Below are 12,812 nucleotides of genomic sequence, written 5' to 3'. Positions count from 1 at the left end.
CTCCTCCGACGTCCGAGGCTGTGTCGTCCTGGTGGCTGCCGGAAGGGGTCCGAACTCTGGGGACTCTCCTCGCAGGCGGCGGCCGCGGCGCTGGTGGACCGGGGTGAGATCCGTGATCACAGGTGGGCTGCGCGGGTCTGGAAGCGTACCCAGCACCTCCACCAGATTTGTAACGAATAGTACACCAAAAGCACTCGGGGACCAAGGAGCTACACAGCCGGTAGAGCGAGCACGAGCAGGAAGAAGATTTTCTTCGTCCTCTGCTTCTATCGCCTGAGTTCCCTTCGTCCTCCTCTTCTATCACCTGTGTCAATACACACACACACACACACACACACACACACACACACACACACACACACACACACACACACACACACACACACACACACACACACACACACACACACACACACACACACACACACACACACACACACACACACACACACACACACACACACACACACACACACACACACACACACACACACACACACACACACACACACACACACACACACACACACACACACACACACACACACACACACACACACACACACACACACACACACACACACACACACACACACACACACACACACACACACACACACACACACACACACACACACACACACACACACACACACACACACACACACACACACACACACACACACACACACACACACACACACACACACACACACACACACACACACACACACACACACACACACACACACACACACACACACACACACACACACACACACACACACACACACACACACACACACACACACACACACACACACACACACACACACACACACACACACACACACACACACACACACACACACACACACACACACACACACACACACACACACACACACACACACACACACACACACACACACACACACACACACACACACACACACACACACACACACACACACACACACACACACACACACACACACACACACACACACACACACACACACACACACACACACACACACACACACACACACACACACACACACACACACACACACACACACACACACACACACACACACACACACACACACACACACACACACACACACACACACACACACACACACACACACACACACACACACACACACACACACACTACAAGGGGCCCTCATCCGGGCTCAGTTGTGTAGAGAATTTGGTGGGCAAATAGAACCCTATAGGTTGTATAGAAATAAAACCACAATTAAATAATAGGTAAACATTGTATACTTGCAATTACTAATTGAAGCGTTACCATATCGCAACGCAATCCGAATTCTAGGCCCACCTTGACCCCCCAAACGAAGGAAATTCCATTTGGAACGTACCTTGAGGTGGTGTAACTCGACAATGGATAGACTGCATCGTAATTCTTCTGATAGATGGCGCTAGGCATCGATCGCTTCGCTAGGTGGAAAAGTTATACTACTTTTCCGAACCACTCAGGGTTTTCTTCACTGGCCCCGCTGGATGCGGAAAGACTTCCGTTTTACGCATGGCCAATAAAGCTAACGCTCATTACTTCGTCTTCCAGACAATGGCGGCCTTTTTTTTTCTCACTCGGCGCACGCCTAGAATGAAAATTGATTGGACACCTCAACTGTGCCGCGAGAGAAGGGATGGACTGAAAGAAGAAACAAGGAGGTGCTGTAGTGGCCCGGCTTAATTTCAACCATCTGTAGATTTTTATGTGCATTAACATTGCAAAGCACGCAGGTGCCTTATTGGTTTGGTCGGGATCGAACCTGAATCCTAGAGGCAAAATGCAAAATGCAGCTGTGTGCTGTGCAGTGTCATTGTATGTTTTATTCCCAGTGGTGGAAATTATTCCTGTCCACTGAGAGTAGTGAGACAGCCATGGGGCCCGCTTTTATTTCCTAAAAAACAATTTTCGAATGGTAAGCATAGCCTGGGACCTTCGCCATGAAGGGACCATGAAATGATTTTCGTAGTCATGTTCTAATGCAGCAAATCTGTAGAGGTGGTCTTTAGGAGTATTGCAGTCAAATTTAAATCTCTGCAGGGGCCCTATAATTTACTAATTAATTTTGGAAAATTGCTGCTTGCAACTGAGTATTCTTAGCCACCCCTAGGGCCCCCTTCAATGTAGAACGGGGATGGCATATATGAGTTGAATAACATAAACTGTCAGGCTAGTTGGTGTTGCATTGCTTTTTTATGAAGGCCATAGCACTGAGACACAGGATGGCACACAAGCTCTGATAATGGCATATAAGTTGGGGGAGGGGGAGCATCACTTTAGTCACTGATATCTCCAGTGTTCATGAAGCTAGCTTATAATTTTTGTGGTGTGGTGACATGTGCGGAATACCTATCGCTCTTGTGGTTTTCCTAACCTTAGTAAATATCGTGTCATGAACCCTTTAACAGCTGTCGCCCTCAAAGCTGTAAGAATGAGGCCTAGTGAGAGTTCTTGTGGAATAGAGTCGCGTGCAAAAATAAGGTCATATATTGTGGGAGCGTGATGGAGGCTTCAGAGGTCGCTTACTGTCATGTATATCGATGACCCTCCTAACTCTTGTATGACGGCAGGCACCCATGAAAGAGAAGAAACGAGTGTAAAGCCATGGACAATAGTGTTGATAGTAACCGTCATTTTAATGCGACTGTGCAGAAGCAACAAGACGCTATCGGTGGTTGTGTGGACTACACAAAATGCAGTTTTCATTACTTTATTTGGGATTTGGGCAGTGTTAAGACCAAGAATTTCTCTTTCAAAATGGGAGTTATAAGAGAACCCTCTATTTTGCTGCATCATTCGTGAAAAGAGCAAAATAGTCTCTTTTAATTTCTTCTTTATATTGATGAATTAAAGAAATCATCTCATGGAGTTTAAAGGGCGACTTCAGGCATTTAAGTTCCCAACAGGGTTGATTCTTATTTGCACTGCATGATGAGGCACGTAGAAACACATTTAAGGTCTTTGCGCTCTCAGAGTGGCTGAGATGTCTGTGGCCTCTTCAGTGCTACTAGTGATGAGGAGTATAAACACACAAGGTCACATACAGTTACTTATTCATTCGTCCGTGTGGTACACATTAATGTCATTTTGCTCGGACCAGCCAGTGAGTCGCATTCTGGCTGTTCAGCCTGGCACGTTGTTATGGCTTCATGCGTGACGTCAGTCCGTTCTAACAAGTGAGCGGGACGCCTGCAGCTGGTGCCTTGCTACGCCAACGACTTAGGTGCGACATAAACGGGAACCGCGTCTTTGACAGTTATCACTGTAAAGATGCCAGTAATCATCGAAAAAGGTTCCATCTCTGTCTCTATGACAATAACCAGGAAAAAAATCCTCTAATATTTACTTATGGTATTGAGAACCAGAAACTAAATACAGTTTATGAACATAAGCACTTAGGAATTTCGATCAGATTGGATTTGAAATGGAATAGACGTGTTTCGTATATGACATCTAAGGCACTTACTGCGCTCTATTTGTTGAAGTGTTCCTTAACATCTGCTGCACCTGACACCAAATTATTAGCCTATACCTCACTTGTTCGTTCAGTACTAGAATATAGCATAATTTTTTGGTGTCCGTCGACTAACCACTGCATTGATCAATTAGAAAGCGTTCAGGGAAAGGCCATTAGATTCATCTATAACAAGTACCGCTGTAGCGATTCCCCTACAGCACTGTTACGCAAAGCTGGTCTTCCAACAATTCAAAATAGGGCCAAATTTTTGTGGCTAAAGTTTCTTTTTCTTCTTTTAAATGATGCATTCAAAATAGATAAAAATAAGTACTTGTCATTTTCTAACTCAATAAACTCGAGAACAAAGCATACTAAGCACATTAGCGAGTACAGATTTCATAGTGACACATTCAAACCTTCGTTCTTTCCACAAGCCGTCCGAGATTAGAATTCGTTGCCGAATGATGTGGTCACCTGTAATTCTTTTGAGGCTTTTTTGAAGGATTGTCAAATCTTGAATCGGAATAAGTGCACTGTTTTGGAATTGTTTGTTTTTATTTTGTTTTCTTTGTACATGATTTATCGGATTGTATTGCATTGCCTTGTTCTATTTTTAAGTTATTTTGCAACCAAGGTTCTTTCTTTTAATTATTATTATTTTCATTCCTGCAGTAACCTGACTGTAGACATTTTTTTATGTGTGTATATAATTTATCCCTGTCCTGCGAAAGCCTCCACAATGAGGCTAGCAGCATGTTTTAAATAAATAAAATAAACAAATACGTTTTCTGTGCACCGATAATGGAGCGTTTAGCGGAGACCACGGACTTCGTGTGGGGCTGGTTTTTTGTTACACTCATTTGGGTGGGATGTTATCCTGCATAGACAAAGAGACAGTTTACATTTCCCCAGAGCACTTTTTATGGCATCATATTCATCCCTTCTGAATGGGGCTTTGGCACTATGTATAGCAGCTTAGTAGTTTATTAAATTCCACAAGAGCCTGCGATTCTATTTCCAAAACTCGAGTCCCCTGGATGAGCTTATATCTAAAAAAGCTCAATCGAAATTGGGACCGGGAAACTTCTCCTTGTGGCCGCAGGGCAGTGCGCGCACTCGTGAGCGAACTTTGGTGAGCCTCTGTGCACTCCTCGAACACACGGGCTTGACGTCCCGTCTGTTCTCCGTCAGGTAGTTACACGCAGTGACCGAACGCTCCGCGAGTTCTACCTTGAACGATTAATAACTGGATGCCCCACTCCAGTTGTAACCAACACAGTGCTGTGCGCGTGTGTGATTTAATTCCTCTAAAATGAACTAATCACGCGCACAACCTGGACACATTTCTTATTGGGTAAATAGTTTGTACATACTACTTCTCCCCCTATCCTCTATTCCTGTCCCCTCACCTCTTTCATTTCATTTCTCCATTCTGCCTGCTGTCCTTTATTTCTGCTGCCCCAGCTCAGGTGCTTCAGTATTGATGGCAGATGCCGGGGCTAGCAAAAATCTTTTCCTTCCTTTTTACTATTATTTTTAATAACACCACTACCACCACCACTACTTCTCCTACCAACATCAGCCGTCATATTTTAATGCTGGCTGATGTCAGAAAACTGTTTTTTGAACCTTCCTATCTTTGCGGCACCATGACTGAGCGGCGCAATCTTTGGCTCAGCCATAGAGGAAGGAAAGCTTAGGAGAGAGAGGCCCTTGCTATCTGAGCTGAACACCAGATATAGGGTACTAGATTAGTATGATGCCAAAAAGTGTGCCAGAAGTCACTTGTTTGCCAAGGTCTACTGTAAGCACTGGAAGTCTTTGGCCGATGGCAAAGCCAGTAGTAACATTGGGTGCAGCGGCTGCGTCTGGTGCATTGTGTGCTGCGCATGCGCAAGCGCGCTGGGGCGGCGGCCAACTAGTGAGGGGATACCTCACATCTGGCTTCAACATGGAGGAAGGAAAAATTTAGGGGGGCCATTGCATCACACTTTTTGATGCCGGACATGAGGGCTCCTCCTTGCTAGTTGGCCGCTGTCTCAGCACATTTGCGTATGTGCTGCAAACATAGCACCAGACAACGCCATTGCGCCCAACGTTACTATTGGCTGCGCCAGTGGCCATACTCTCCTAGAAGTCCTTGAGAAAATTCACTTTCGGCACATTTTTTCGCATGCAGCTCGCTCAGCGAGAGCCTCTTCCATGCTTTCCTTCCTCCATGGGCTTCAAAAATGGTGATGTAATGACCTCTCCTAAATTCTTTCCTTCCTCCATAGGCTAGGTGGAAAACTTGCTTTCCTCGCTTCTTTCTCTTCAAACCTATGCTCCTCGTCTCGCAAGCTGTTTGCAGCACTGTCAAAGGCAGCGCTCTCTCGTCCAGTCAGGGCTGCAGGAGCACAGCAACAAATAGTCCCTCAAACATTTGAGCAGTCTAGGACTGTTTTTCAAACTATCAACACAGAAATTTAAAACAGTTTAGACTGACATTCCTGAAGTATAGAGAGCGTTTCAGTCAGTCGTTAAATTAATAGACAAAGCCGACATTGGCATAGTTCTTCAGAGGCCTGTTGTGGGGTGGTGATGCGCCGCCTTTTGAGAACGTAGCATTGCCCGAGTTGGTTGTGTCACCCGCGTCGCCTTTGTGCTGTTCATCGAATGTGTGCGGTTTGCCCAAGCTGGTGAAGCAGTTAGCTTTAAGCATTCTTGAAGCGCTTCACATCGAGTGCGGAGGCAGTTCAAGTTTGAACTCGCTCATCAAGAGGACTGCAAAACTCAGCCAGGTGAGCAAGCGAATGCTCTACTAGTGATCAACGCAGACAGAGAAGGAGGTCACAGCATGGTCACCAAACAAGCATACTTGTGGAAAAGGCCATGAGCGGACGAAGAAGTTGGACGATTTTGACCTGAGCATGTTGCGAAGGGTGGTGCACCACTTCTTCCAGAGAGGGGAAATACCAACTATCATCAATGTGAAGCAGCGCTTCAAGAAGGATGACACACTACTGACCGTGTCCACAGCGATGATGCAAAGGATGCTAATTAAGCTTGGCTTCTAGTGCAGGAAACAGTCTTGGAATGCCCTGCTGATAGAAGTGACACACATTTTGCAGTATCGCCGCCAGTACCTGCGCTAGACAGCGGAACTGTGCTACCAGGGAAGGCCCATTTTTTCACCAAAGAAACATGGTCTATGCCGGCCACACATGTAGTTGGGTGTTGACTGACGACATCATACAGTCTGTACATGAAGCATGTTAGTCTGGATTGTCAATCAGTCTTCATAACCCCAGTGGCAAACGTGGCAAACTTATAGTGATGCATTGCGGCAGCGAACATGGTTTTGTCGAAGGCACAGCAGAAGTCTTCCAAGCAAAGGAAAGCTCAGGTGGCTACCACGAGGAAATGAACAGGGACCACTATGAAAAGTGGTTCATCCAGAAACAGCTTCCACAATTACCACCAGGCGGTGTTATAGTCCTGGATAACGTGCCTTGTTATTGTATGAAGCAGGATAAAGTGCTGCGCATGAGTAATCTCAAAAAGCACATACAGGCTTGGCTGTCTGGAAAATGTGTAGCGTGGAGCAAGCGACATAGTGAAGGCAGAGCGCGTGAAGCTTGCCGACAACATAAACAGAGGCGGGGACCGATATCATGTGTACTGCGTCGCTCAAGCTGCTGTCAGCTCGTTGTGCACCCGCGGCCCTACCATTGCCTACTGAACCCTATAGAGCTTGTTTGGAGTGATGTTAAGGGTTTCATGGTGAGTGCAATTAAGACTTTTAAAAAAGCTCCAGGACGTCAAGTGGAGCCTCTTGTTTCGCAAAGCATCATGCAAGTGGCTGCTCAGAAGTGGAAGAGCTTTGTGGAGCATGTTCTCAAACAGGAAGGTGCGATGAGAAAACTGGACCACATCATCGACAGCCTGCTACTGTACTCAACCTGGAGGACACAACAACCAGCAGAGCTGATCTGAGTTGAGATAAGGGCGATGAGATATGAACCCCTTTGTTCATTACATGTGCGCGTGCAAGTCGGGATCATTCATTACTCTCGCAGTGAGAGTAGCGAGAATGAGAACGAGAGCACCTCCGATGAGTTATGACAAATGCCGTGGTCGAGGGCTCTGGATTAAGCTTGACTGCTTGTGCACTGACAGTTGCACAGCACACGGGCTTGTTTTGCATTTTGCCTCCATCGACATGTGGCTGCCCCGGCCTGTATTCTACCCAGCTTCTTTGTGCAGTGGCCACACTGGAGTAAATATTCGTATATACACGTGGTGGAATTTCTGCGTCTGCGAAAATTGGAGATGGAAACTGCATGGTGGACATCACAGAAGTGCAGCCAAGCTCTACAGGCACAGTTGTGGGCATGCAAAGCCTGCCACGATGAGCTGAAAAGTATGTCGTGCTGGCCTTATGCTTGATATGCCATCAGAAGCTTGTCAGGCAAAAGGCCAGGTAGCCACATTCATAATGACACGAAAGGCTACAACCTTGGTGTCCTCTGGAGAAAAGTAAACATGGTGGTCGACTTCGAATGCCTTGTTCTGAAAACTGCTTTTTGGGCTGTTGCTCACCTTGTGGAGCTGATTTCTTTACGATTGTTTGGTCTGTTTAGACCTCAATGGCTGCAGTGACAAAAGTTTCCCAGTTTGATGAACTCTCAAATTCTTGGTACAATATTTTGTTCAGTCGTCACATGCCCACAGCAACTGGACTACAAAAAAGTGACTGCTGAAAATTTGTGTTGGGGAAGAAAAAAAAAACTTAGATTGGAATGATACCTAGCCAGCTTTCAGAAATCCATTGAAGGCTGAAAAACATTTTGTCGAGTCTGCAAGCTTCCCACAACATGTAGAAGAGAAAAAATTTGTAGGAAAAAAAAAGTTCCCGAAGTGTAGTGCAGAAATTTTGTGTACTTGGCTTTAGGAGTGTTAAGAATATAACATGCTTACGTGTGTAAGCCTCACTTTGTGCGGGATGTGCGGTACAGCAGTAATGGTCAGTGGAGCAGTGCAGAAGAGACAGAGAGTAAGTAGTGCAGGACGAATAGTCTTTTCTGCGCTATTTCATCCAGAATGAACCACCGACAAGTGGACATCCATTTTAGCTAACTTCATGTTCCAGGCTGTTGTTAGGATATACCAGCACAGGTATCGAGCTACCTAGCTATTTTTTTATTATACATCCAAGCAGCCTAAGCAGAGCGCTTGATTCTTTTTCTGTGCAGGCAACAAGTGCCGGGAGGGCGTGGAGGCATGGCGATGCTCTCTCTCAAGATCAGTGTGCCTGACAACAAGGTCATCAAAACTATTCAGTTCGAGCCCGGCACACTGGTTTACGATGCCTGCCGCATCATTCGTGACAAGTTTCCAGACTCTGCCCTTGGTGACGGTCAGTGTTTGTTGAATTGATACCAGCCGCATTATGGTTGGATACAACTGAAGAACGAAGCGGAAAATGCCTTTCAAAGGAGGCCTTCCAGCCAATGGCGTCGACCATTTCTCATGACGTTGTGGTTAATCTCCTTGGACCTGGTAACGTTACATCCCAGGGGGCTGATGAAAGGGGATTAACCGCAGCGTTATGAAGATGGGTTGACACCATTGGCAGGAAGGCTTCCTTTGATGGGTGTCTGCCACTTCGTTCTTAAGTTGTATCCGACATTCGACTATAGGATTCCTTGTGCGCAAGTAGAAACCTTTTCTACATTGCCAGAGTGATGTTGGCTTTGCAGTGTCTGCAAAAATGTTGGTCTAGATCTGAGCACAATTCATGCATAACTCATGTGCTTTGCAAAACTTTTGTGCTCAGCGTATAATCGTATGCTTTTTGACGCAGGTGGTCACTGAATCATTCTGTAAGTGCAGTATCAGTGACTCACCTGAAAGTTGCGTCAGGTTTTTAGATTTATGGAGCGTCTCTTTGTTGCTTCGAGTAACATCTAGAGCAAACTAATGCAGAGATAAGGCATGAGGTGCATGTGAGTCATAAGTCATAAGCATGGTCTTTTTGAATTTGATTCACTCTGCAGATGTGCATGCTCTGGTTTCCACTTGGAACACCAATAGTTACATCTTGTGCTGGGTATTTGCATGTTCCAGCGGCTGTGGCACCCTCTTTCTGAAGTAGCAGGGCAGTGACCATAGTGAAGAGATGTATATCAGAAAGTTGGTTATTTTTACCATTAGTTTGTGCACAAATCAGTTAATGCCTAAAAAGGAAATGCCTAAAAAGTACTTTTCTGACCGCCACAAGGGATTGATAACGGCCGCTGTCATAGTGAATCGCGTTGATAGCAACCAAATGTGAGGCGAGTGCAATTGTACAGAAGCATTGTGCTGTACAATGTGGAAAACAGCAGACATGCAATTTCCTTGTAACTAAATGCGGACAGAAAAAAAAGAAGCATTCCTTGTCATCAGTCAGGCGGTTCGTCTTCCGAGCCAAAGGATAATTGCTAATTTCAGAAGCACAGCACGGCGTTGTAACACAAAAGCATTACATGTGAGACGCCAGGGGAGAAACACTGTCACCCGACTAGGAACGCAGCTCAGTGCTGTGGCCTGTGCATAGCTACTTTGAATTATACTTTGTTTCATACATGTATTGCAGTCGATGCTGCTAGCGTGTCTATTTGCGCATATTAAGTCAGCGCCCAAAAAGTAGTTCGCCATGCACTCAAAGCGAACACAGGCATACAGTATTTTGTTGTGACAAACCGAAAGTGCCATGACTGGCACCTCCTGGGCTTCGTTTTATCTCTTGCCATGTTTTCGTCCTGCTACTCATCGAGACTTAGAGAAGTAAGAATGACGTGTGGCGGTATGATACATGGCTGTTACGACGAATCACTCTTACACAATCTGCACCTAAAAAGTACTTCATACTCATTAAAATTATAGCCAGAGGGCCCAAACATTGAGTGCCTCACAGCTTCGATCGTGATTTTCAATGCTGCCACTTCGTCACATAGCACTTTTTGTTTTCGTCCAACAACTCACCAAAGTTTCTAGAAAAGCAAATAATATGTGGCGGAGCAATATGGTTTCAAGGATGCGCTGCTGTTGCAGCTTCTGCAACGTTTCCTACTATGCATGAAACGGAGTATAGCATGCCCACTGTTTTTTCTGCACTGAAACTGGCGAGGTCATAGGTGTTACTTTTAATTTTGCCGCCAGCACCCACTCCATTGTTTTTGCCCCATCATATTCGTGGCAACATTGAACACGGCTCAGTTAACGAATTCCTCATTTGAGAGCACTGCTGTCTTGGCACGCAAGCGCATGGTTGTATGAGGTATTTTCATATTTCATGCGCTTTATTTTTAACGTGGAAAAAACTCATGTACTACACATCAGAATAAAAACGAATGAATAAGCTGTTTTTGTCGTGCTCTACATTTTATTATACAATTAAAAATGCAAAACTACTTTAAATGCAATGGTTAATAACATGGTTGAAGTTGACTCCACCTATAGTTGGGACACCTGGTATACGCTTTGCACATATTTCACAGTTACATTTGCATCACAGTGCATAGTGGCAGATAAACTGCAAATGCTTTTGCAGAACTGGCTTCTGTTTGCTCACCTAGTTGCCAGTAGTCAAAAATGCACTTTTATCTCTAATTTCTGCTGCTCCACCATGCTCAAACAATCCTCAAGCTTCTGCTTCAAACAAATTATAAGCATTAGACTTCCATTAAGACGAATTGTTGAATAGGATGAACAATTGAGACCATTTCATTGGTTTCCCATAGGATTCAATGTGAAAAAAGTCCGTTTAAGATGAGCTGTTTTGCGCGTGATTCGGTTGACACGAACTTTTGCAGCGACTGCAAACCCCAGTGGCCCTGTGCAGCGGCACTTGCAAGGCGTCTGCACGGCACTGTTAAGCAAAGAAACAACACATGAATGCTTCCACACGAGAAGACATGCCTCAACAGTATTTATCTACCACACAACTTCTTTGCGCCGATGAGCGCAGATGCTTTCTTGCACGGACATGCTTTCTAGCAGGGAAGCTTTCTTCCCGATGCGGAAAAGGAAGGGCACCTTCGCTCTTGTCTGAGCGCAATGCAGAGATGCCAGATTTTGGAGTCATGCACACTTCATATGTCATGCGTTCCCATTGATGAACTAAAAGGCACATAGGCGCAGAGTGCACCCACTTGTTGATTTCGGGCTTTAATGGAGCCCATTATTGTGGCATAGAGAAGGCCAGGTATCAGTGCTGCATGGGCACTGTCCGATGTGGAGGGAAAGGCACATGGTGCACCTGTGGAAGGTAAGAAAGATGCCCTGCTGGGAACCTTCAGTGCGCTCGGAAGCTGACTACTTTATGCCCTCAAAGTTCACCTCACTTCATGCATAGTTCCGTTTATGTTCCATTTGCTGTTGTCCTCTCCTTACAAGGTCATTTTATTCATTGTTTTCATGCAACACATATATTCGGATGCAACTGCCATGCTCACATATCTTTTTTTGGGCATTTCTGTTTACATAAACTTCTAATCAAGCGAACAATTTTCTGGTCCCTTCAAGTTCGTCTTAAAGGGGCTGCGAAACACTGCTTGAACGGATGATGCCGGTTGCACTTCAAGTGGATTTTTTATGTCACACAGATGCTGACTCAAAAAGAATTACGAGAATCGATGCACAAGAACGGGAGTTATTCAATGAAGAAATTTCAAAATACAAGCAAACAAAATGCTGCCCTCAACTCGATTTTCGCACAGCTCCCCATTCCCATTTCACTCTCCCCATGATGACACTTAATGCGACCAATCAAACCAGCCTATCTGAGCACATGGCGGAAGTTTGCACTCCATGGTTTCCCGTGCTCTGTAACTCGTTCATGCCAAAGCTGGCAGCGCCGTTTGCATGGTTACAACAACCATGTGAACGCCCAGCTGACCTAGCGATGCTTCATCATCATGTTGACGGTGCAGAAGGGAAAACTGATCAGTGATGTTCCCTGACTTATGGATCCAAACTCCAGCGCGAGATACTGCGATGGTGTGATGGCCTGCACAAGATATCAGACACATTCAGCATAGCGCTTACAGCTACTTCTTACCGCCTACCATCACCCGTTGCTCCTAGCACGCTGGTTGGTCTCGGTGAGCAAGGAGCGCGCGCTGTTGACGGGAGTGTGGCGCCATCTGGCGCCGCTGCCCGGTGATCCTCCACAAGCTGATGATGCGCACTGTCTGCTAAATGTGAAATGAACGCACTTTCCTTGTGACCGAAACCAACGCTTATAGAGTGCAATGGCTCGATCGGATAGATTCCGCAAAGCCA

The 12,812-nt window shown here is 45.6% G+C and overlaps 1 protein-coding gene across 6 annotated transcripts in view; it reads left to right on the top strand.

Moving 5' to 3' along the window:
• rhea (Talin_middle and talin-RS domain-containing protein rhea) overlaps positions 1-12,812 on the top strand; it is a 411,461-nt gene that overhangs the window by 90,893 nt on the left and 307,756 nt on the right. For all 6 annotated transcript variants that reach the window (XR_013306466.1, XR_013306465.1, XR_013306467.1 and 3 more), the window contains one exon: positions 8,738-8,901. Coding sequence is in view for 3 of the 6 variants with exons in the window: in XM_077628096.1 (XP_077484222.1) it covers positions 8,738-8,901 (164 nt within the window). In the remaining 3 variants the exon portion in view is untranslated. The remainder of the gene's footprint in view (positions 1-8,737; positions 8,902-12,812) is intronic.

Source organism: Amblyomma americanum, chromosome 6 (assembly GCF_052857255.1).
Source record: "Amblyomma americanum isolate KBUSLIRL-KWMA chromosome 6, ASM5285725v1, whole genome shotgun sequence".
In the NCBI taxonomy this organism is placed as follows: domain Eukaryota; kingdom Metazoa; phylum Arthropoda; class Arachnida; order Ixodida; family Ixodidae; genus Amblyomma; species Amblyomma americanum.
The sequence above is the reverse complement of the archived record's forward strand: the minus strand, read 5'-3'. Positions and strand labels throughout refer to the sequence as shown.